We start from the raw sequence: 25,290 nt of genomic DNA on the forward strand, positions 1-25,290 counted from the left end.
CTCAGCAGTAAATTCCCAGCTGGTCGATGCAGCAAGGAGGTGCAGGAGGCGGGGTGACGCCGCAAATGCCAGCCCTGGAAAACTACGTGCTGCCTGGATCCCGGCCAGGTCAGCGAACAGAGGCCGCCGGAGGAGGGAGGCAAGAGGCTGCGGATTGTGCTCAGACATTGTCCGCCCTTGGCAGGTTGGAGTCGATCGGGAGCGGGACCCGGCTACCCCTGGAGGTGGGAGCCGCAGCCGGAGCCCCAGACGGGAAGAGGCGGCGCCGCGGTAAAACAGCCCGGTTGAGCGGCCCCGGCCAGCTTCCCCTTGCTGCACCCGCCCTCCTGGGATCGGCCGGCTGCATCCCCCGGGCAGCAGCGGGGAGCGGCCTAGCGCACAGCCCCCGGGGGGAGTGCGGGTCCCTTCCCAGCTTCCCACACCGGGGTCTGCCCTGGCGCGGCGCGGCGCTGGACTGGGCCTTTGGAGTAGGACAACGCCCCCCACGGCAAGGCTCCGCCCAGCCAAAGCCAGGCTCCGAAATCAGCCGCAGCAGCCCTTGTCCTTCAGAGACGGGCGGCTCCAAAATGCCACCAGGGCTCGGGGAAACTTGGTTTTGGATCCAGATCTGAACTGCATGGCCCAGAGCCTGTCTCTGTTTATAGTGTGTGTTGTAGTTGTATGGCGTGCACCATACTGCTAACCCCAAGCATTCAAAAATCATGTCAGGCACCTAAAATTATGAGATTGGCTTAAAATCACATACAAATTCTCTTTCTCTCTCTGACACGCACTTCTTTTTAGTTGCTGCCTGGTTTCTGAGCCTTTCGCGTGCACTTGGTTCACAGTTTCTTTCAAGCCTTTCTCTGCAACTGTGCACCAAAGCTAGAAATTGTTTCACCGGAGGCAGAGATTCTCACATACAGTAACTCCTCGCTTAACGTTGTAATTATGTTCCTGAAAAATGCTACTTTAAGCGAAACAATGATAAGCAAATCCAATTTCTCCATAAGAATTAAAGAAAATGGGGGGGTTAGGTTCCAGGGAAATTTTTTTTGCCAGACAAAAGATTATATTTTATATATATGTACACACAGTATAAGTTTTAAACAAACAATTTAATACTGTACACTGCAATGATGACTGTGAAGCTTGGTTGAGGTGGTGGAGTCAGAGGATGGGATATTTCCCGGGAATGCCTTACTGCTAAAGATGAACTAGCACTTAGCTGAGCCCTCAAGGGTTAACTCATTGTTGTTAATGTAGCCTCACACTCTACAAGGCGGCACGAATGGAGGGAGACAGACACACTGTGTGACAGAGAGAGACATGCATTGCCCCTTTAAGTATGGTGATGCCACACTCTAAGTTCACTGCCCTTTTAAGTAGATCAGCAAGTTAAGACAGCAGCTGCTGCCAGCAAGCTCCCTCCGTCCTGAGCCCTGTTGTGTCCCCCCTTGCTCTGTGGATGAGGTAAAGAAGTAGAGGGGAGGGGGACACCCTGACATTAGCACTGTTCTCCTCCCTTCCCCCCCAGCAAGCAGGAGGCTCCCGGGAGCAGCTCCAAGGCAGAGGGCAGGAGCAGCACATGACAGTGAGGGGAGGAACAGCTGAACTGTCTGGCAATTGATAGGGCAATTGGGCAACTGCCGCACAAGGAACTTAGGGGAGCGGGGAGCTGATGGGGGGGGGGGGGGGCTGCTGGCCTACCCTGGTTCCAAGCCCCCACCAGCTAGCTGCAATGGGCTGCTCTTTCTGCAAGCAGTGGACAAAACAGGCAGCTGCCAAACAATATTATAAGGGAGTATTGTGCAACTTTAAACGAGCATGTTCTCTAATTGGTCAGCAACGAAACAACGTTAACCAGGATGACTTTGAGTGAGGAGTTACTGTAATCACTTGATTCCAGGAGCTGGAGCTTTAGAAAAACACCACATATTGCAAGACTTATGATAAAATTAGCAAAAATTGGCAACATGAACATCAGCTGCAAAGCTGGATCTATGCTCTGCTGTGTCCTTGACTTGCAGTTAGGCAAAATCATGTAACCCTGCTGTGCTTCAGTTCCCCATCTTCAATATGAGGCCAATAATACTCCCCTGCCTCACAGGGCTTTGTGAGGTTTAAGGCTCTGGTCCTAGAAATGCTTAAGCCTGTTTATAATAAGTTTTGAGATCCTTGGATAGAAGGCACTGTAGATATGCAAAATATTATTAACTGGTAGTCTGTGTAAGCCTAAAAGTATTACTTTATGTAACTTGTATGTATTGTATGTGAACAAATGTTCTATAACTGATTCTCTCCGTTTTATTTCCAGTGGGGAAAAATATGAGCATGCTATATAAACAAAATACTCCTAATTCCTCTGTGCAGCTGGTTATTTCAGTTCCTGCGTGGAGGTAGATTTTCCAGCACCTTTTTGAGCAATTCAGATCCAGGGGAAATCCAGACTTAGAATGAGAGGTGGGATCATGGGAAATTAAGCCCTGTATTTTGCACTGAAAAGGTCTGTCTATGCTGCAGCTGGAAGTGAGTCTCCCAGTCCAGATAGGCAGACTCCTGCAAGTGGGGCACCAGCTAGTGTGTTAAAAATAGCAGTAGGGGAGTTGTGACTTGGCTCTCTAGCCTAGGGGACTCTCTAGCCTTGAGCAGCCCCACCAGCAGTCTACAGACTGATATTTTTAGCTTTCTTGTTCCAGCCCCACTTGCTCCAATCTGCCTGCCTGGATGTGGAGGCTTGCTTCCACCTGCAGTGTAAACATACCTTTAGGGGTTGCTCCAAATGCCAGATAAAACAGCTTAAAATATACAAACACAATGAAAACAAGTGAACGGCAGAAGTTGTCTGCTTTATAAAAGTAGTGCCGGCTGTTTTATCTGGTTACAAAGGTTTAGGGGGCTTTATTAGTATGCTAGTATTCATATTTGTATAGAAGCTCAGGCTCAAATCCTGGAAGCTGATCCATGCGGGCAGACCCTGGCACCTGCATGGAACCCTATTGAATTCATGAAGGTCCATCCGATTGGATTAGCTTGCAGGAGTAAGGCTTTAATTTGTATAGATTAATAGACTTTTGATTGTGTTCTATAACATGAAAATCTGCATTCTTAACTGCCCAAACCTGGTGCTTCTCCAGGTTAGTCATTAACTTCTAATAGGGTTCCCAAAACACTGCAGATCTGTCAGTGACCATCAGCAATACTAACTAAAAGTATTATTGCCATAGTATGGGACACAAATTTTGTTTTCGAATGTGTGTCCACCATGACACAAACATTGTTGGCCAGAGTGCTTAGGACAGACCACAATAATAATAATGACTGACACTTGTGCAGGTGTAAAGCCTTCCATTGAAAGAGCTCAAAGCATGCCATGAAATTTACAGTATGGCTTGCAAGTTGGCCACATCTGAGGGCAGAACTTGGATTGGATATATATATATATATACAGAGAGAGAGAGAGAGAGAGATCTATATCTATCCAGCTATATATAAAATCACTATACCTGACACTGAAATGCAGCCTCGTCTGTTATGGAAGGTGGCAGCTGTCTAACTACACAACTAAAAGAGAAGAGCACCTACCCAGTAGAATAAAAGCTTTAGACATCTATTCATTCTAACAGATATTTAGATACTAATCCTTCTGTGGTAGATAATGAAACATTTGAAATGTATTGGTTCAAGGTGAAGTCATGGATGGTTAACTTCTTTAACCCACTGACCCTTTTCCAACATTTTGTACCTAGCCTGGATAGTATTTCAGTAGTGTGTAATTCAATTTATTCACCTCAATTTGGGTTATTGCTGATTATGCACTGTATGTATCTTATGACTTTAAAAACAAACTTTGTATTTGTGGATAATCTAAGCACTATACCCAGATGTGCAGACACTTTTTTCTTTACCTGTGTACTATATAATTTTTTAACATTAGCTTTAACAAAATTTTTAAATCGGGTGCCAGCGAAGTGTGAATGAGCTTGTAAAAGGTCCTTGAGACAACCTGGCACACTCCTCATTTCCACCTGCACCGAAAGGCAAATAATTTCAGTTTTATGGCATAGTCCAGTTTTTAGTAGCTTGAGTGATGGTACTGAGTTTGCTGCTAAACTGATGATGTGTGCATGGCTATTGCAACATGTAATGGCTTCTCAAATAAACCTCAAGATTGAATTCCTCTCTGTGAAAAGAAGATGCTGAGGTGAAAATTTATGCAGCATTGGTTGCTTAGTTACCAAATAATTGTCTTTTTTTTTTTTTTTAAGTATATGGGTTAAAAAAGAAGTCCAGAAATGAAAACACGAGAAAGAGTGAAAGCATGAGGATGACAGAAGAAAATATTTTCTTATGTTTCTGTTTCAGAGAGTGAAAATGTCTTCCACCAAAGTGGGCTTTCGTCTGGCTGCCTGTTTACTAAACATTTCAGAAGCCAGAAAAAAAGATATTGTTGAGAAAATAGCTAAAGCTGCTCTTTCTGACGATAATGGTAAGAGCAGCAAACAGAATAAGTTGGAATAGGAGCATTTCAATATGATGTTTATTAAATTGTATGCTCTGTTATCCTTGAGATAAATTTTTACAATAGTTTAACTTTTTTGGTGATGTTCTCAATTTATGATCTTTTTTTCTTTTTTGCTGCTTGGCTCTTTTTTCCTAATATTTTTCCAGCACATTATATTTCTGCAGGGGGTACCAAACCAAAAAATCTATACTGGTGGTTCTCAACCGTTTCTGTACTATGACCCAGAGTTACAAGAGAAAAAGGGAACACGTGAAACTAGTTTGTGACACCCCCCCCCCCAACTTGCTGTACTTATGTGGCCTATTGTCATACAACATCCATTAACACAGATACTTTTTGCTGATGGCCTCATGATGGATTAGTAATACACTGTGTTTTTATAGCCCCTCCTAAGGCAGGGTCTCAAAGTGCTTACACACTTGAGTGACGACAGGCTACGTGATTTACTCCCAGTCATGCATTGATAGATCTCCTGGGCTTTACCTCAACACCATTCTTCCTCCCTAAGACTGGTGCTTGGGAAAACCTCTTGTGGAGAAGGGACGCACAGTCTCACCTTTGTCTCTGTCCGTTCTCTCTTTCCCACGCATTCACTGCCCTCTACTGTCCCTTACTTTCTTTTTTCCCACCTTTCTGTCTTGTTTTGTATCTTAAATTTTTTGTTTGCAGTTTATTTTATTTTTTGCTCCTCCCTCCCTCTTTCCTTCAGGTCTCTCTCCTCATCCCCTAACTGTTCTGGTGAGCCTGGCAGAGACTCTCCACTCTCAGCCAGCTATTGCAAGCTCCCTTTCTCCCTAGTCGCTGCAGTACAGCAGCACTGGCTTGGCTGATAGAGAGCATGGTGTAGTACTGTGTAACACTCCCTGGGGAGGGAGGAGAAGAGCCCAGGGGCATCTGGACCTTGCAGAAGTCTGCCTGCCTACCTTAGGGGGAGTTTGACACCATGATTTGGTCGGGAATACCTGCTTGATTGTATTGAATGTAGATATGCATGTTAGATAAATATGTCCCTCTGCAGAGAGTCAGCCTAAGGCCTACGCACCACTTAAGTCTCATGTAAGCCCTCAAATTAGAGTTTGTGTTGTGCATAGATGTTGTGCTGGCTGTCTGCAGAGAGGTGAATTTCACCTTTGAGAAGAAATGTACCCATAGTTCGTTGGAGGAATGTGTGCCATTGAGAGGGTAAATTTTAGTACAGTCAAAGAACTTTCTCTGGGGTCAGCTGTGTTTCATTGCCTCATAGCATCTTTGCTAATTAGATGCTTTTGTTGGGAACATGAACAAACAATCCAGAATATGAGAAATGCTGTTTAATTTTCTTGGTCTGAGAAAATGCATATATATAGATATGTTTTAATCAAACCATTTATAGTAAAGCAGTTTGGTTGTTACCTAACCGGTGTTTTGTGTCCGGTTATAGACAGCATTAGCCCCACAGCCAAGTAGTAACCTATGTATTAATTCTTAATGATTACATGTTATATAGCAGCCAGAACACAGCATGGCACTTTTCAAAGACTTTTAAAAAGTTATGCTCCCTGTCCCAGAGAATTTGCTGTCTACATATATGCATATTAAGCATGCCACTCCATTGCATTGATTTTTAACCATTTCTTTTTGTATTCTCTTTCAAACTGTTTTCTGATCTCTGTACATTTAAACACTGGCTTGCATTTTGGAAGAAGATTGGAGTATCTGTGAAAACACCTGTTAAATGTTGAAGAAAACTCCTTAGGAGTTGATATGCAGCTGTAGTTTTTTTTTGCTGTTAACGCAGAGAAAATGCCAGTTCTGGCTCATCATTTTCAGAAACAGCAACACTTAAAGTTACTTGGCTCTGTGATTAAGTGAGTGTACAAAGAAATATGCGGCAGCCAAACACTGATGGATGGCTAGGTCTTGACTCATAGTTTTATTAGCTTATTAGTGGCAACAGTTCAAATGGAATTATAGCTATTACACTCCATTACAAATATCAAACAATTTACTTCTGCTGAAATTCATGCTGACAGCTCTGTTTGCCAGCCATCTTTTTTTTTTTTTCTATACGGATATTCAGGGAAGAATGTTTTATTCTTTCAGCAATTTACTCCGTTGAATAGGATGAAAATGAGACTAAAAGCTTTTCAGATTGAAAAATAAATTCATGTTTCTTTCCCATCAGGAGCTATGTTGAAAAACTACTAAAATAGCAGGATCTCTGATCTCATTTCTGGTTTTCTTTCACCACAGAAAAAATAGGTGTGAGATGATAAGGAATTTACAGTGTTTAATTGTTAAGAAAAGAGATTTTTGTGTTTTTGTAATTTTTTTCAATTAAACAAGAAAAACTTACGTGTGAAATAGCTTCAAGGTGACTGATGTAAATCAACATATCTCAGGAAATTCATTTAAAGCTGTTCTAAAGGACTCCCGTTGATTTCATTGGGCTTTGGATCAGGCCCTTTAGGCTAAAATTCTAGCCTGATGTTTAGCCCATAACCACTTCTGTATTCTATGGTTTGTCTGGCAGTGGTAATGTGGATATGACTCAGAAAATACTTGCATCTGTTTCTCTCTCCCTCTGATTCTGACCTTTTGTCTGAATGTTATAATTTATTCACCAGAGGGCCAAATTCTGCCTTCACATGCACATATGCAGCTCCCATTAGCTTCGATGAGAGCTGCAACCACAAAGATGAGGTCAGAATTTGGCCTCCAACCATGTCTTTGCACCATGGTTTTCTGTAATTTATACCAGGGTCCTCTCTGCTGTCGCCTTTCATTCTCAAAAGTGTGTTGGGACATAGTTAATAAGGTCCCAATCCTGCAGATAGTTACCTAGCACAGAGTGTTAGTGGCCTCAGTGGGACTCAGGCTGTGCAGGCTCTGGGTTAGTGCTGTTTGTAAGGTGGGGGGTTAAAGTAGTATTGGATTCAAATGGAGTACAGCTATAGAGTATGGTCCTGATAGTGCAGCGTGCTTTCTGTGCGACGCTGATCCCACAATTCCTAGGAGTGTCCCCCCAGCACTTGATGTCAGTGAGGAAGCGTTCACGAGGAGGCATTGAGGGACTTGCAGAATCAGGCCTGGGAAGCTTACTCCTGCACTCCAAGCAGTCCCGTTGAAGTCAATGACTATGTGCGTGAGGAACAACCTCTTTGGTAGCAGATCGGAACTCCTGAAGGTTTCAATACACATATCATGAATACTCTAAATAAAGAGACATCATAATTTAGGCCCCTGTTCATCAAAGTACGTATGTAAGGACATGTTTAAGTCTGTCCCTGTTTAGCAAAACACTTAGGCCTAGATGCAAAAACAATGGGATGTCTAAATACCTTTGAGGAGCTGGGCCCTAAAAACTTAACTTTAACCATGTGCCTAAGTCCCATAAAGTTTGGCACATGCTTAAGTGATTGGTGAATCGGGGTCTTAAACATCTGCCATTTGATATGTATGAAAAGTCTGAAATCTCTTGTTTTTCCTCCCACAGGACAGAAACATTCTCAAGCCACAGTACTTAATATATTTTCTGATTATGATTACAACAGATCAGTCATAACCATAGCAGCTCCCATTGATATGTTAGGTAAGAGGATCTGTTATGTTGTTTAAATATTTTTACACTTCAAAAATTCTCTTTCTTTCTGTTAATTTTCAGATAACTTCTGCTTTGACTGACTGGGGAAAGAAGGGCTCATCTCTGGTTTCCTGCCCTTTATAACTACCTGGAGGCTTCCTGGATAAATTGGGAGTTGGAATTGTTCAATCTGAACATTCTGTAAGTAGCAAGCCTCAAACACACCATTTTTAAAATGGGAGAACTGCCTAGTGATGGTATAAAGCTTCTCGGAAAATAACCATGTGAACTTTAGCAAATTGTTGAGGAGATTTTCACACACACAAATGGATAGTAGCCACCCAGTTCTCCTTCATGCCTCTAAAAATGTCCCGCTAAATAAATAAGGACAGGTTTCAGAGTAGCAGCCGTGTTAGTCTGTATCCGCAAAAAGATCAGGAGTACTTGTGGCACCTTAGAGACTAACAAATTTATTAGAGCATAAGCTTTCGTGGACTGCAGTTATGCATCCGAAGAAGTGGGCTGTAGTCCACGAAAGCTTATGGTCTAATAAATTTGTTAGTCTCTAAGGTGCCACAAATACTCCTGTTCTTTTTAAATAAATAAGGTTTCTGTTGTTCCAGTGGGAAAACCAGTGGATCACTTCATGAAAAGAACTATTACACTCAGACTACATTTGATAAGAGTTACCTGCAGGCTCAGTTCCAAAATGGATATCCATTTTGTTTATACACTTCAGAGGAAGTTATTCAGAGCTTTTGATGTGAGGTTAACATGGATCTTGTTTGGATAACTGAAATAACGAAAAGTGGTATATATTTCTAAAGTTACTTGAGACTGATGCTTTCTTAAAACTATGTAATGCCATTTCTTTTAAAACAGAATTCTCTGTGGTTTCCTTGTTAGCATGATCAGACTCTTATTTATTTAGCAATTTGGTAAAGTTCACAGTGATATTTTACACTAATCTTTACACCATCACTAGGCAGAATTTCCATTTGTTTCAAAAAAGGATGTGTTTTTGTGCTTGTTACTTTCATTTTAATTACTCATACATCACAACAAGCTTAACTCTGACCCCAGATGGATACTGTTCTTCCATTAGTAATCTCAGAATATAAACACACCATAGTGCCCTTCTGAAAAAGAAACATAAAATAATATATGTTCTCATTAATGTCCCATGTTCATCAATTTCTAATGCTAGTTCACATACATAAGTTTACTATAAATTATATTACACACTTTTTTATGAAACCACATATACAATGTAATTCTAAAATAAAAGAGCAATTGTAAGTTCTTTTTCCAAAAATTTGTTGTAAAAATACATCAATTGATAGTTCCCATTTAACAGTTTCCTTAACAAGAAAATGCTCTTGGATTTTTAATTTGTATAGATAAGATTATTTTGAGGAGAATACATTTCTTTCTTTGCCCACATAATATACACATTCTGACCAATATTAGATTTATCCTCTTATTAATTTCCTCCATTAAGTGCTATGTTTTTTTAATAAATGATGTGATAAGTAAGTACATTGTTGTCACACAGTACCCTTAACATGATTTTTAATTTTGTTTTTAAATATGATGGAGAAATAAAATAAGACTCCTTTCCCCCCCTTAAAAAGGCGCTATCCAGATATTTGGCATGTAAGTGAAAACAGTATATTGAGTAGAAAACAGAATGAGAATGTAAAGAGCCAGCAAATATTACACATTTTAGCATTCAGTACTTCAGTAAAATAAACGGTTACTGAGTTTGGTCTGAAACCAAAAACAGCAGGATACAAAATTAATTGCCTTGTGATGAGATTTTTATTTCATTCCAAATGTTTTTTAGTCCATTTCTGTGTTTAATGCACAGCTTTATTGAGGTAAGCACATTTCTAAGAGTTACAGGACCTTGAAATTTCCTCAACACATCTCTTCTAAGATCAGCGGGGGGAAATGGTGCTATTAATGTATAAAGTGAATTAGAAAGAGATTATCTGCACCACTTTAGTCCTGGAGCAAGAAGCTGACTGTAATTTTAACTTTCCTGTCTCTGTTGTTTGGTTTTAAATTAGTTGTGTTTTCAAATAGAATCCCTTCATGTGATTCAGAACAGAAGTGTCCTTCTGACTAATCCTCAGTGTTTTATTCAGGTTTGACTGATACCTAATTGTCTATTTTGCATTTGTTAGGCAACTATGTCATTGCTGCCTGCACTGAGGCTTTCCGGTCAATTGATATGGCTATCCAGGAAGGAATCCATCCTTGCCTTGGAGCAGTGGACTTAGTTCCTATCTATCCTCTTTTGGATGTAGGCGTGGAGGAATGTGGAAAAGTGGCTCAAAGTAAGTGGAAGTTTTAGAATCCCAATTCTGCTGATGGGATTGACGAAGAGCAAGGATGATATTGTTCCTTACATTCTGTCTCTGGCCTTTTCTAGAATAGGGTTTAAGGGTACGTGTTTCAACTTCCCCTAGGCTTTAACATGATCAGTTTATACGACTTTAAATTCTAGCATGTGCATTAAGCATGTGCTTAAGTGCTTTCCTGAATTGAGACCTGAACCAAAATGGGGTTAGATAAATTTGGCTCTCACAGCCATGCAACTCCATGCTGGGTGTCAAAGCCATGACCTCTTGTGGTCAGCAATGCTTCCCATGACATTCTTTGCATTAGACAGAGTAGCTTGCTTGCAAAGCATTTTGGGACTCTTTAGGGTGAAAATATTCTGTTCCATTCAGGTTCTTGTACCTTCCCTCATCACTCTAATGTCTGAGCTCCTTTCTGAAATACACTGAAGGATGTTATTTGCATTCATCACGTGATTTGTCATGTGATGTTATGCTGGTGACTTGACAGTGCTCCTCCTTCTGCAGCAGTCTCAGTCCCTGAAGGCCTGGGGATCAAGGTGCTTCGATTGAGACTCAAACTCTTCCTTTGTGTGTCACGGCTAGAGTGGACACTTCAGATAGAGATGGGTTTCTGACCTGTAGTAAAAGTGAAGCATGTACAAGGCTTCAGTGATGGAAGGTTAAAATCCCTGCACACTAGCTGCCTTAAATAAGGCCTGGTCTACGCTGCGGAGGTTGAAATCGATCTAACTTATGCAACTTCAGCTACGTGAATAACGTAGTCGACGTACTTAGATCTACTTACTGCTGTGTCTTCACTGCAGTAGGTCGACTGCTGACGCTCCCCTGTCGATTCCGCCTGCACTTTTCGCTCCAGTGGAGTACTGGAGTCGACAGGAGAGCGCTCGGCGGTCGATTTATCGTGTCATGCGATAAATCGACCCCCGCTGGATCGATCGCTCCGGAGGTAAGTTTAGACATGCCCTAACTAACCTGAAAGAAACAAAGCTGAAGGGAGTTTTAAGTGACTTTGCAGACACAAGATACACATTAGTGCAAGTCAAGCATATACAGTCAATGTAAGTGGATTCCAAACTGCAGACTTTATGCACTTTCTTATTACTCTAAAATCCCAGTGAAAAATCCAATTGTAACCACTGTGTTGTCTGCTATACATCTATAGGAAAGCTTTTGTGATAACAATATAAGCATTATTTAAACTACTGTACAAACAGCCTAAACCAAAATGAAAGGCTTATCCTTGACACAGTCACTGAATGCATAATCTAAATATCCAAAGTTAAAACAGAACCACCATAAAAGCAATAGTTTGAAGTGAAAGCAAATAATCCTGAGTAGATGCCTTCAGACCACTTGAACAAAAATTAAACAATGTGCATGGCCCCTTCAGGGCACTGTGAATTGGGGAGCTTTAATCCTGGTGTAGGAAGTCTCTGTGAGGTTATAGATTCTAATCTTTATGCTACCATTGCTGCATATGGCCTTGTAGACTATGGAAATATAGTACTGGATCAGAGTGGCACTGGAATGATGGGTCATCATAGTGGCATTCAGTATGGATAGGGTGTGGATTCTGATCCTTCCATTGTCATGTTATTTGTTTTTACTGCATTGGTCTCATTCAATTAAATCAAATCTAATAGTTTTGCTGTAAAGTTAAGCATTGATGTTGTGCTTTTAAAAATAAATTTCTACAGGCATAGCTGAGATTTTGACCCTTCGTGTCCCAGGATGCAGTATGTTTCTTTTTGGGCAAGCTGATCAACCTGAGAAACGAAGTCTGGTTCAGAGAAGAAAACAGCTGGGTTGGTTTAAAGGGAGAGATTTCAAGTCAATGGAAGTTAAACCTGATATAGGAGCTGTGCCTTCCCAAAGATACGGTCTAACAGGTAGGAATTGCATTGCTTAATACCTGGCTAAAATATAGAATCTGATATGGTTAAAAATGCTCACTGTGGCCAGGTCTGAAGCCCATTGCAGTCAATGGAATGCCTCTCACTTACTTCAATGGGCTTTGGATCAGGTCCTGTAAAAAGGCCAAATCCTGAAGCCCTTTACTCAGTCCATACTCAGGAGAAACTTCCATTGACCTATGTACCTGAGTAAGGACCTCAGGATTTGCCCTGTAATAGAATGTATTGAGAAAATATTAGTAGCCGATTTAAACATATAGGGCAGTGTTTCCCAAACTTGGGACGCCGCTTGTATAGGGAAAGCCCCTGGCAGGCCAGGCCAGTTTGTTTATCTGCCGTGTCCACAGGTCCGGCTGATTGCGGCTCTCACTGGCTGCAGTTTGCTGCTCCAGGCCAATGAGAGCTGCTGGAAGCGACGGCCAGTACATCCCTCAGCCCGCTCCGCTTCCAGCAGCTCCCATTGGCCTGGAGCAGCGAACCATGGCCAGTGGGAGCCGCGATCGGCCGGACCTGCGGACGCGGCAGATAAACAAACCGTCCCGGCCCGCCAGGGGCTTTCCCTACAAAAGCGGCGTCCCAAGTTTGGGAAACACTGATATAGGGCAATAAATCTTCATAATGCAATGAGAACCGCAATGAGGGAATCAGTTTTAAAACACTCTGATTATGAGGAGAATGTGACAGAAAGAGATTGTCGTAAGCATGAGAAGCAGCTTATTTTAAAGCTGTTGAACAGTTTTTTGTGGCACTCTCAAAACGGAGCAGAACTCTCCATCTCTTGTATGTTTATGAGACAGGCATCACTTTCCATCTTTACTAGTAAATCCACTTGGAACTGAGAGATGATGAAGACTGGTACTTATCACTGCTTTCTCAGCCAGCAGCTCCCTGAGAAGAAATCTGAGAGAGAGACTTCCCTAAGCATTTGAATTCCTCTTCCCGGCTACTTTTCCTGATGGTCATTTAGAAATATGCAGATAACTTTGGCTAAATCATAAATTATTTTTTAAGTTTATATGGAAGTTTGCCTATTGAGCATTCTGCCTCTAACCCTTTAAGGAGACAGATCGGGATAGTCAACTATATTGTTAGCTAGATGCAATACAAACAGTCAGTATTACAAGGCAGAAATGATTTAAAAATCAAACATAAGGGCTATATTTTTCATACTAAAATGTATCTGTATGCAAGCTCTTGTGTGTATCAGATTTAATTTACAGGGTTATGCATCTTCAGCTGAAAAGTGAGGAGGATAAGAACAAGAATATTCTTCCTTCTGGGATGTGAAATCCTCCATAAAAAGGGCACCTAGGAAACTGAATTTTGTGTCTGTATACAGGATGTTGATGATTTGTGTTGGGGTCCAGAAAGGAACCTAAAGAGTTAGGTGCTCAAGTCCCATTGAAAATCCCACCCTAGGTCTGTGCCTACAAAATACTTATATTTGTATTATTATGATTATTTACTTATTTGTAAAGCACCAGTGCTTGGTATATTCCAGGCAATTGCTGGATTTCCCCATGGATGCCATGATTCAGCAAGGTACTTAAGCATGTTCCTAAGTTTAAGCAGGTGAGTAGTCCCACTGAAGTCAATAGGGCTACTCACCCACTTAAAAGTTCTGCACATGCTTAAGTACCTTGCTGAGTCAGGCCCTAAGATTCTGATCGTGTGAGTACTTGTGCTCTTGCTTCTTTTTATAAAGTCATGGAGTTTAAGGCCAGAAGGGACACCAGCTCATCTAGTCTGACCTCCTGTATATTACAGTCTGCAAACACCACCCAGCACCAACACAACTAAATCTAGCAACTGAAATGAGACCAAAGTTTTCTTGCCCACGGGAGACTAGACTATTATGTGCTGCAGGCAGAGAATAGGAGGGAGCAAGGTGCACCAGTGTCCAAGGCCCCTACAGTGGCAGGGAAATGATTAAATGAGAGAGACCCAGATAATTTTGGCAAGTGACCCAGACCCAATGGCTTCAGAGGAAGGCAAAAAAACCCAATATGACTGCCAGTCTGACCTGGGGGGAAATTCCTTTCCAACCCCAGACAGGGTGATCAGTTAGACCCTGAACATGTGAGTAAGAACCAGCCCGCCAAGCACCTGAGAGAGAGAATGCTTGGTGACAACACCTCAGAGCCCTGTCCAATATCCCATTTCCAGCTGTGTGGCCTTCAGAGGAAGGAGTTTAAAAAAACCCAAACATATCCAGACTTCATGGGGGGGAGGTAATGCCTTTCTGATCCCTGTAGGTGTGTGGCTGAAACCCTGAAGCATGAAGGTGAGTAGTCCCATTGAGACTGTTCACGTGTGTAAAGTTGAATATATGCATAAGTGTTGGTAGGATTGGGGGCCAAGTTGAGACTTGTATAGGTAGTAATAACAGTAAGGAGCTGGGTGGGGAGTGTTGACACTACTCTTTTCCTAACTTGAATCGCTGCTGTGAATGTCACTTGTGTGTTATATTTATTTTCCCATTAAACCCCACTATATTTTTTCTCCACAATTTAAATGATTAAAATATAAAATCAGTGCCATCTGTCCAGCTCCAACAGTGAAAAGTACAATAACACATCAGTCCACATCCCCACAATGTAGGATAAAAGTTTGGTAAAGAAGCAGGTTTCAGTTTCAAGTTTCCAAGATGTTTTTTTACAAACAAAAGTAGATGGTAGGAGAAGACTTTAGAAATAAATGGCAATGCCCCTCCTTTTGTGAATGTTTTATTATTATTTATTATAACAATAATTCCTAGCTCTTATATATAGCTTTTAATGAATAGCTCTCAAAGTGCTTTACACAGGAGGTCTGCATCATTATTCCCATTTTATAGATGGGGAAACTGATGTACAGGTTGGTGAAGTGACTTGCCAAAGCTCAGTTGAAGATCTATTAATAATGACTTTCAGGTCTATAAATAAGCACCATATTAAAAAATAACAACCAAACCCTTTTAACATTTATGCAGTCATTTAAACACTGAAGCCTGGTATGTTGACAGTAAATGGTGTGTGTGCTTTTTAAAATAGATTAGAGTTGCTCCTTCTCCATGACAGGTAATCTAACCACTGATTATATTGGGCATCAGGGAGTGCTGCATCTGGCCAACCTCCAGGCGGTGGCCTCACCCCTATGAGTTACACATGATCCATGTTGATTAAATGGATAGACTCGTCGCTCTATTGTTCCTGGACTCTGACAGTAAATTCCCAGTTGTGAAGAATTGTTGCAAAAGAAGCCTTTAATTGCTGCTGCTTTTAGTTGAATCTCGATAAAGAATTCAAGTGACAAGTTGGGAGAGCACTCCCAAACTCTTGTAAGGCAGAGTGCATAGCGCTCGATCCTTCTCCTGCTGAAATCAGTGAAAACAAGATAGAAATATATAAGCATGGTCAGACGTTCTGTCCTGTTTCAAGAGCTCAGAACCCATCACTGCAATGAACTGAGATGGAAGGATACCACAGGCATTGCTGTGCGCATGAGACAGCCACCTATCCTATATTGCTTCCGAAATGCCACCCCTAGAATTGCCACAACATATAGCTTCTGTGATTATCTAGGGCAGGTGTGAGCTGTGGACATGTGTGCTTATCCTTTTGGAGTTCATCAGCATGATACAGATTTATCAAACTCACGCTTGTGTGATGACCTAGAAACTCTACCCGAGGAAAACCTTTCACAATTCTTGCTTACAGAATGTATGGTAGGAGAGCTCTGAGCACACGCATGCAGGTCAGGACTAGAGCAGGGTGAAGAATACATTTTTTTGGTTTGCTGGCAACTCTGAAAAATAAAATTAAAAAACTAGTTTCCGGTCAAACTAAACCATTATTTTTTTGTCAAATTGGAAAGTTGGGGGGGGGGGAATTTATGTTGGGTCAAACCAAACATGTTTTGAGAATTTTTATATTTATTTTTAAATACAAATTTGAAGGAAATCTCAAAAGGTTTTATTTTAAAACATCTCAAACAATTCAGTGAAACCACCCCAAATTTGCAAAATCTGCCTTTTTTGCCCCCTCTGACAGTTTCTCTCCAGCTCTAGTCAGAACAGAAGGGGCACCAGGGTTGTTCCCAGAGCTACAGAACTAGCAGGTTTGGCTTTACTTTTGCCTCCCAAGTTTTACTTTTGAATCTGGCAGCTGAACAAATTCCAAAATCTCTAAGTTTCATTTGAGCTCTGCCTGCATGCTGGGCTAATGCACTGTATGGGGATGTGGGTTCTAAAGCACAGATATACTGTACATTAATTAATCCAAGTAGACCCTGCTGGTTCCCGCTAAATGTTCCCTACTGCGCTTTAGCATAGTTTGAAATGCTGTATGAAACAGAACTAACAACGTTAAAGCATAGTAGGGAACATTTAGCACACACCAACAGGTTCTACACCGGGGTGGGCAAACTTTTTGGCCCAAGGGCCACATCTGGGTGGGGAAATTGCATGCAGGGCCATGAATGTAGGGCTGGGGCAGGGGGTTGGGGTGTGGGAGGGAGTGCGGGGTGTGGGAAGATGTGCGGTGTGCAGGAAGGGGCTCAGGGCAAGGGGTTGGGGCAGAGGAGGGGTGCAGGGTGCATGAGGGGGTTCAGGGAAGGGGGTTGGAGTGCAGGAGGGGGTGCAGAGTGCGGGAAGAGGCTCAGGGCAAGGGGTTGGGGCAGAGGAGGGGTGCAGAGTGTACAAGGGGGCTCGACGGGGTTGGGGTGCAGGAGAGGTGCGGGGTGCAGCAGGTGACTCAGGGCAGGGGGTTGGGGTGCAGGATGGGGCAGGGGGTTGGGGTGCAGGTGGGGTGTGGCAGGGGGCTCAGGGCAGGGAGTTGGGATGAGGGGTGCAGGAGGAGTTTGGGGTGTGGGCTCCGGCCTGGCACCGCTTACCTGGAGCGGTTCCCGGGTGGCAGCGGCGTGTACCCGGGGCCAGGGTAGGCTCCCTGCCTGCCCTGGCCCCACGCCGCTCCCAGAAGCGGCCAGCACCATGTCCCTCCGGCCCATGGGAGGGAGCGGGGGCAAAGTGCTTCGTGTGCTGTGGGTACCTTCCCCAAAGTTCCCATTGGCCGTGGTTTCTCGTTCCTGGCCAATGAGAGCTGTAGGGGGCAGTGCCTGCAGACAAGGGCAGCGCGTGGATCCCTCTGCCCCCTCTTCCCCAGGGGCCGCAGGGACATGGTGCTGGCCGCTTCCGGGAGCGGCGCGGGGCCTGTGGTGCCACAGGGGTGGCAATCCCGTGGACCAGATCCAAAGCCCCGAGGGGCCGGATCTGGCTCGCAGGCCGTAGTTTGCTCACCCCTGTTCTACACAGACTAATTACAGTGCAACGCATTAAAGGGCTTTTGTAATCATACCCCTATACAATATACATTACCCTATGGTATAGGCAAACAGTTGGGTACAAGTCAAGGAACATCAAGTGAGGTGCAGGAGCATACAGCAGACCGGGTTCACCTGAAGCTGTGCTTGAAAACCAGAACTATGACCATTTAATCTGCTTTGGGGCATCACACCAAAGTTTTGCTCCGCTGTGCTTCAAATCTGTCTTTGGTTCCACTCATTTGCATGCCAGTACCTAGTGTGTTTCCAGCTCATTTTTGTTCTTTAGAAGCACTGCAGAGTTGATCACGGAACAAACCGACTAGTTTGCTTTTTAGCCAGAGGAAGAGAGGAAAGAGCTCAGTGCTGTTTTGTGGGGTTTTATTTTTGTTCAGGCTGACAGTGAAGCAGTAAGATTAATCTCCATACTAACGTCCCAATTCTGGCAGGATGCTATGCCTAAATGACTGCCAAAAACCCACACGCAGCAGGAAGATGACAGGGTGGATATTTTCCATCCACCCAAATCCTGGCTCCCCCAAAACCCTGCTGAGCAGCTGCTCCACAGGCCATCCATGATAGGAGCCAGCACAGGGATAAGGGAGTGTGGTCTGCATGTCTTTGCAAACGTGCCACGGACCCTTCCTCCGTCTCCTCTCTCCCCAGCCTACAGATTATTCACTTGTGATTCTAGCAAGAAATAACTCATATTGGAATCCAGTCACTGACACTCTTTAATGTTCTAGTTCAGCTGTCTTTTGTCTAGCGGATGCCCTTCAAAAACCACAGGCGCAGTTCTTGCCTGTGTGTGAACTGCAGACGAGTACAATTTTGGTAGATCTGGCTATGGCCATATATAATGTGAGCAAACCCTCCAAAATATCTTTTACAATGCTGTCAAATACTTCATTCTGGAGCACGCAATGTTACTATTTCACTGTGGGCTTCTCCACAGCATCCCAGTTGTATGATGGTCTATTGGGGATTCAGTCCGTTACTTATAGTCTAATCTAGATTTCTTGAACCAAAGTTCCCTGATGCATAAGGCTTGTGCATGAAACCAGCTGGGTGTCCCTGCCCACTTACTACCAATTTATTTAATTTGAAAACATCCTGGGAAAATAAGCAGAACCATTGCTGAGTTATCTACTCTCCTCCAGATAAAATAAAGCTCTTTGTATACTTCTGGGGGAAAAGAGTACTCTCAGCGCCTTTGACTTTATTGAGAATGACAGTGTTTGTATCCTGTTTAAGAAAAGTTATGATATGTGAATAATTTTCTGAGAGAAGAATACATGTTTTTTTTTTCTATGATCACTGCTTTTTATTTTTCTAATGGACTTCTCACCATTGTTTTGTCTGAATACATTTTAATTTTTGTTGCTCCAGACATGAGCCTACCACAAACATCTTTAAACCAGACATTAATACCATAGATCACAGTCATTTCTGCCAATGCCCAAACACAAATATTGCATTTGTGTATGGGGGGAAAAATACACATCAGATCTTAATTAAGTGCATTTGTTTTCTCTGTGCTTAAACAATCTGGCATAAAGAGTTTACATCACTATCAGTTAACTGTAGAGTTCTTTGTGGTACCACCAGTTACACAGTACATGATTCAGAATTTTTAAAAACCAGCAAAATTGTCAGAGAGAGACATTAGGTTTTGTACATTTCCCTGATACATAAGTAGAATAGGGAGAAATATTTGTAATGAATAATTTATCTGAATTTGGCCTTGTTTGTTGTTGTTTGCCGATTGGTCATAACCAGCTGATTGTTTTGGGCTGCATTTGAATCTAGGATAGGGAACTGAATTGGGCATTGGGAGAGCTGGCTTCTGATAGCCTTGACCACTGACCTGTTGTGTAACCTTTGGCAAGACAATTCATTTCTCTGTGTGCCTCTTTCTTCTCCCACCATTAGTCTGTTTAGATTGACAGCGCTTTGGGACAGGGACTATCCTGTATGTGTGTACTGCTCCTAGCACAATGAGGCCCTCATCTCATTGGGATCTCTAAGCATGACTGTAATACAAATAAATCATTCAAACTTTATTATTATTTATGTGTGTGTGGGGAGATGCAGTCCTTGGATTGCTCATGAATTGTTGAAAGCAAGCATTAATGTGATTCTTCATGCTGTGACAGCTCACCTTAGTTACATGGCAATGTCTCTGTTTCCTTTTTGGATGACAGACACACAGATAAAGTGGACTGAACCTTTGCGTAAATAAATATGAATATAAATATTTATGAGACATTTGCTTCTTGCAAACAAAAATTCATTCCTAGAGATTGAGGTAAACAAGAAAGATCCCAAATGCCATCAAAGTGAATTCCATTACCTTTAGAGGAGTTAGGCCAGATACACTTTAGTGCAACTGAGGCTGATCTACACCTAAAAATTGTATTGATCTAGCTACGTCACTTAGGGTGGTGAAAATTTTTGCATCCTGTATGATGTAGTTAGGTTGATGTAACCTCCACCCTGGACAAAGCTAGGTCAAGAGAAGAATTCTTCTGGTGACCTTTAAGAGAGGTGGGTTACCTACATCGATGGAAAAACCCCTTCTATCAATATAGGAAGCATCCACGTTATAGTGGCACAGCTGCAATGCCGTAGCTGTGTTGCTGTAGTGTAGACATACCCTGAGAGCAGAATTAGGCCTACTGTGTGCTAAATGCCATGGTTGCTCAGGGAACGGTTGGGGAAGAATACTGGGTAATCCAAGCACCAGAACATGCATTATAAATATCAGCTAATTATAGTCAGGATCTACGCAAGTGCCATTCAGGCATATAGTGCCTGGTCATTAGGCCATGTAAAGTAAATGCCAAGGATGTTTGTTGTGCGATATTTGAAAATTGCAGTAAATGTGAAGTGGAACAAAATAAAATTCTAGCCCACTGCAAAAGTTGAAAAGAAGGGAGTGAAACAGCGGTGTCAGTGGATGAATGCAAACTTATTCATCATTTTAAAAGCCATTTTTAGGGTATTTACAATTTTTGCTTTAAATTAGTATGCTATTTTTAATTTGTTGAATTGGTGCTTCATTATTTTGTAATAGATTTAACCAGCAAAATGCATCTGAATGATCTTGTTTGTAGTGAAGTCTTACTTTTTTGTTTTGTTTTACGCTCAATTTTAGCAAGGTTGATTGAGTCACAAGGGGCTTAAATGGGAGGCATGGTCATAAGGGGTCCCCAGGTCCTACACAGTATCTAAAATCACACGCTGTGTGACACACAAATTGCCCTTATCCAAGGTCACACACCGTGAATCTTGATCTGATCTGAGAATAGGCACAAGTAGGATCTTGCATTCTAGTCCTCTGCTGTAATATACACTGAAGTGTAAGTGTGTGTATGGTGGGATGATGGAAAAATTAAAATGTTAGGTTCAGCTGATAGTCCTAATTTTTCCCCTGGATGGTGCTTTGCACTCGTTCTCAAAGTGATATGACTTTGGAGACAACCCAGAGATTCTTGTTCCATGGGCCAGCAGGGACTATCAGGAAGGAGATGGTCTATTGCTTAGGGCAAGGAAAGATGTATATATGGGTTAGTTTCCATATCCCTTAGCAGATGTCTGATTGTGCAGTAGCCTTAGAATAGGTTGCCTGCTTTTCCAGTCAGTAGATAAGCATGGCATCCAGACCAACTGTGAGGAAGAACACTGGGACCCTGAAACAATGTGGGTGCTAAAATAGCTTGTAGTGGTCGCTGACTAGGGGGAGGTGAGGGCCGCTTGTATATTGCCTTTTCAAAGTTGAGAGATTTCATCAAGAGTTCACCCACGGTTGACATTTTCTCTGTAAGAGCAGCAGCTAAAAAGCATCAACGTATTTCTAATCAGGCAAAAAAGAAATATATATTCCATTTCTTTTCTGAACTAATTTGCTTTCTGCAAGAGTTTGGGATAAATGTTTGATCCATTGCATTTTGAAAGGAGGGAAATTTAATATTGATGAAATCAACTCTAATCTAATTCATTCATGCAGAATTCCCAAGAGTTAGACCCAGGGGCACATCATTAGGAGCTAAAATATTCCTTCAGAATGTGGGAGTGGTGGGAAAGCATAAATGTGCCTAGTCTAGTTTTAATAAGCCTGTGTCTCTGTACATGCAAAGGGATTTCTACTTTTGCAGGCATTGGGGTAAGGGAGCAGAACAAAAGAAATGTCATTGAGCTGGAGAATAAAAAGAAAAGCTTAAGCACAGAATTAAAACCAAGGAGTATAGAATTACAAAGATAAAATGAGTTTAAAATAATTGCTTAGGGGGCAAGGTCTGGCCTCAGATGTGCCTGTAGAGCTCTCGCTGAAGTCACTTGGAATCACTGGGACACATTCAAGGCCAGAATCTGGCCTCAGATCATATAAATGTGAAAACAGATGCAGAGGCAAAGTCACTGGAATTCATAAGGAGGATTGTTCTAATTGACTAATCTGTTTTTCTGCTGGTTATAGGTGTTGGAGCCAGCCCCTATGTGATGAATTGCAATGTGACTATAGACACTCAAGACATGGCTACAGGAAAAGATATAGCACGTGCTATCCGAGGCAGCAATACACGTGGTTTAAAGGGTGTACAGACTATGGCTTTTCCCCACAATGGGAAAATTGAAATCGCTTGTAATGTGGAGAGCTTTGAAGATCAAGACAATACAATGACCGCACATGAAGACTTTGGGTACATTTCGTATTGTGTTCTTGGGAAGACTTTTTCTTATGTATCCCCTCAATCTATAGAGGCTCAAATTAAAAAATTGGCCAGCAACTATGGGATAAATACTGCCAGGACAGCCTTAGTTGGATTTACTCCAGAGGAGTGTAAGCACTGTGCCACATATGCATTAAAGAAAGGCATTGGAGAATTCTGGAGGATGAGGGGAGGCATGTTCATGTGATGCCCATTTTACCTCAGCAGTTATAAATCATGGTATGTTGAAATTATGGTCCTTACCAATTAAAGAAACCCACATTATATTGTTTATGTGGGGAGACACAAATGCACATTTGCAAAGTTGGCTTTTCCCCACAATTCCCCTTACAAGTGTGTATTGATTGCCCCTGTGATCTGATCAGTGGATGATGTTATATACTACCATAGAAAACCAAAGATGGTTTGTCATACCTGATTCTAGGGGTCTGTTGGTTTTAATGGGCTGTCTAGTGATCAACTGTCCCACTTCCTTGAGATCCAGGTGTTTGCAGGCTCTCATCTAGCAATAGTTTGACCATCTCTGGGTGCCAGCTGTTGGACCTCACATGTCAGTGTTCAAGGTTTCATCGCACTGACAGGGGAAAAATTGCTTGTCTGGAGTGTGGGGAAGTGGGGGCCTTGAATGTGAGGGGACAGTGGAAGGGGTCCTTTCTTTTTTAGTCTGGGAAGATAGTAGTGATTAGAGCTGGTCAAAAAATGGGGAAATCTTTCACAAAATATGTGTTGTTTTTTCACTCATTTAAAATTTGAATGCTTTCTGCCAATTCCAGTGGAGGGACTATGGGTATGTCTACACTAGGAAATAAAGTCAAATTTATAGAAGTCAATCTTTAGAAAGCGATTTTATACAGTCGATCGTGTGTGTCCCCACTAAGCGCAGTAGGTCGGCGGAGTGCGTCCTCAATATTGTGGCTAGCATCGACTCAGAGTGGTGCACTGTGGGTAGCTATCTCATAGTCCCCGCTGCCTATTGGAATTCTGGGTTAAGCTCCCAATGCCTGATGGGGCAAAAACATTGTCACGGGTGATTTTGGGTACATGTCATTACACCAACATCAACGTGGGGTGGCCGGGAAAGGTGCATGATGCTCGCATCTTTAGGAACTCTGGGCTGCTCGAACAGCAGCAAGAAGGGACTTGCTTCCCAGAACAGAAAATTACTGTTGGGGATGTTGAAATGCCAATAGTTATCCTTGGGGACCCAGCCTACCGCTCGCTCCCATAGCTCATGAAGCCATACACAGGCAGCCTGGATAGTAGTACAGAGCAGTTCAACTATAGGCTGAGCAAGTGCAGAATGGTGGTAGAATGTGCCTTTGGATGTTTAAAAGCTCGCTGGTGCTGTTTGCTGACTAGGTTAGACCTTAGCGCAACCAATATTCCCATTGTTATTGCTGCTTGCTGTGTGCTCCATAATATCTGTGAGAGTAAGGGGGAGACGTTTATGGCGGGGTGGGAGGTTGAGGCAAATCGCCTGGTGGCCAATTTTGAACAGCCAGACACCAGGGCAATTAGAAGAGCACAGCTAGGTGCGCTGCACATCAGAGAGGCTTTGAAAACCAGTTTCATGACTGGCCAGGCTACGATGTGACAATTGTGTGTGTTTCTCCTTGATGCAAAACCGCCCCTTTTGTTGAATTTACTTCCCTGTCAGCCAATCCCCCTCCCCCCTTCGACCACAGCTGGCAAAGGAAATAAAGTCCCTATTGTTTTGAATCCAAGCATTCTTTATTTATTAAAAAAAAAGTGAGATCACTGACAAGGTAGCCCGGGTGGGGTCGGGGAGGAGGGAAGGACAAGGCCACATTGCTTATTGTAGCCACACTACAAATCAAAACTGTTTGAATGACAGCCTTCTGTTGCGTGGGCCATCCTCCGGAGTGGAGTGGCTGGGTGCCCGGAGCCTCCCCCTGTTGGGCATCTGGATGAGGAGGATATGGAACTTGGCGAGGAGGGCAGGTGGTTATACAATGGATGCAGCAGCGGTCTGTGCTCTTGTTGCCTTTCCTCCACCAGATGCCTGATCATGTCCGTTTGCTCCCCCATTAGCCTCAGCATCTACTCCTGCGTATTCTGATCACGCTCACTGAATGCTTTCCTGGCCTCTGCCACCGATTGCACTCCATGCATTCATCTGTGCCCTATCAGTGGGGGAGGACTGCATGAGCTCTGAAAACATGTCATCGCGAGTGTGGTTTTTTTTCTCCTAATCTGCGATAACCTTAGGGAGGAGATGATACAGGGAGCATAGAAACATTTGCATCTGCAGGGGAGATAAAAAGGGAGAGTAAAATTTAAGAAGATACATTTCTGAGAACAAAAGGGAGACTCTTTCACAGTGAATCAAGCAATTCACAGCAGACAGCACATGTGCTTTAAGTACAGTTTGCCTTTTATATTGAGCACCTGCCGGTATGGTGACACATCACACACGGCTGGGCAACAGAATTCGGTTTTCAGGCAGCCATGGTAAGCCAAAGGGTATGCAGGGTTGGCTTCTTCCACCTTCATAACATATGGGAATGGTTTCAAGTTGCAGCCTCCTCTTTTCCTATAGCAAGCAATGCCGGTTGGTTTGCCATTTAAAAGGAGGGGGCTGCGGTTTTGGGTTGGATGTGCAGCACATCCCTCCCCCCACCGCGTGGCTATTCTTCGGGATGATCCCTTTTAGCCAAGTGCAAACAGCCCAGCATGAACGGGGTCCTTTTACTGTTCCCTTACAAAAATTCCCCTATTTCAACCAGGTGACCATGAATGATATCACTCTCCTGAGGCTGACACAGAAAGATAAAGACTGAATGTTGCATGAATGCGACCAAAACCCAGGACCATTTGCTGCCATGCTTTGTGCTGCAGTGATTCCAGACTACTTGCTACTGGCTTGGCATGGTAAAGTGTCCTACCGTGGAGG

General features: G+C 42.9%; 1 protein-coding gene across 9 annotated transcripts; it reads left to right on the plus strand.

Annotated features, from left to right (window-relative positions):
* Positions 1–24,095, plus strand: FTCDNL1 (formiminotransferase cyclodeaminase N-terminal like). Of its 9 annotated transcripts, none has more exons than XM_054044459.1 (7): positions 92–108; positions 2,297–2,378; positions 4,345–4,468; positions 7,980–8,075; positions 10,256–10,408; positions 12,133–12,324; positions 22,124–24,095. In XM_054044459.1, exons 3-7 carry the CDS (start codon positions 4,354–4,356, stop codon positions 22,561–22,563), a joined length of 996 nt encoding a protein of 331 aa, XP_053900434.1. In that variant the 5' UTR covers positions 92–108; positions 2,297–2,378; positions 4,345–4,353; the 3' UTR covers positions 22,564–24,095. The 9 variants fall into 9 exon arrangements, with proteins under 9 accessions (XP_053900429.1, XP_053900428.1, XP_053900434.1 ...); XM_054044455.1 differs by lacking the exon at positions 92–108 and adding an exon at positions 135–270; XM_054044457.1 differs by lacking the exon at positions 92–108 and adding an exon at positions 135–224.
* The last annotated feature ends 1,195 nt before the right edge of the window (positions 24,096–25,290 follow it).

This window comes from Malaclemys terrapin, chromosome 11, assembly GCF_027887155.1.
Source record: "Malaclemys terrapin pileata isolate rMalTer1 chromosome 11, rMalTer1.hap1, whole genome shotgun sequence".
NCBI classification, from domain to species: domain Eukaryota; kingdom Metazoa; phylum Chordata; order Testudines; family Emydidae; genus Malaclemys; species Malaclemys terrapin.

Bases quoted from the DNA above. Each gene is read 5' to 3' on its own strand.
- FTCDNL1 (XM_054044453.1), top strand. From the start codon at position 27: ATGCAGCAAGGAGGTGCAGGAGGCGGGGTGACGCCGCAAATGCCAGCC. The intron at 4,469-7,979 runs GTAAGAGCAGCA...TTCCTCCCACAG, and splicing joins TGCTCTTTCTGACGATAATG to GACAGAAACATTCTCAAGCC. The intron at 10,409-12,132 runs GTAAGTGGAAGT...AAATTTCTACAG, and splicing joins ATGTGGAAAAGTGGCTCAAA to GCATAGCTGAGATTTTGACC.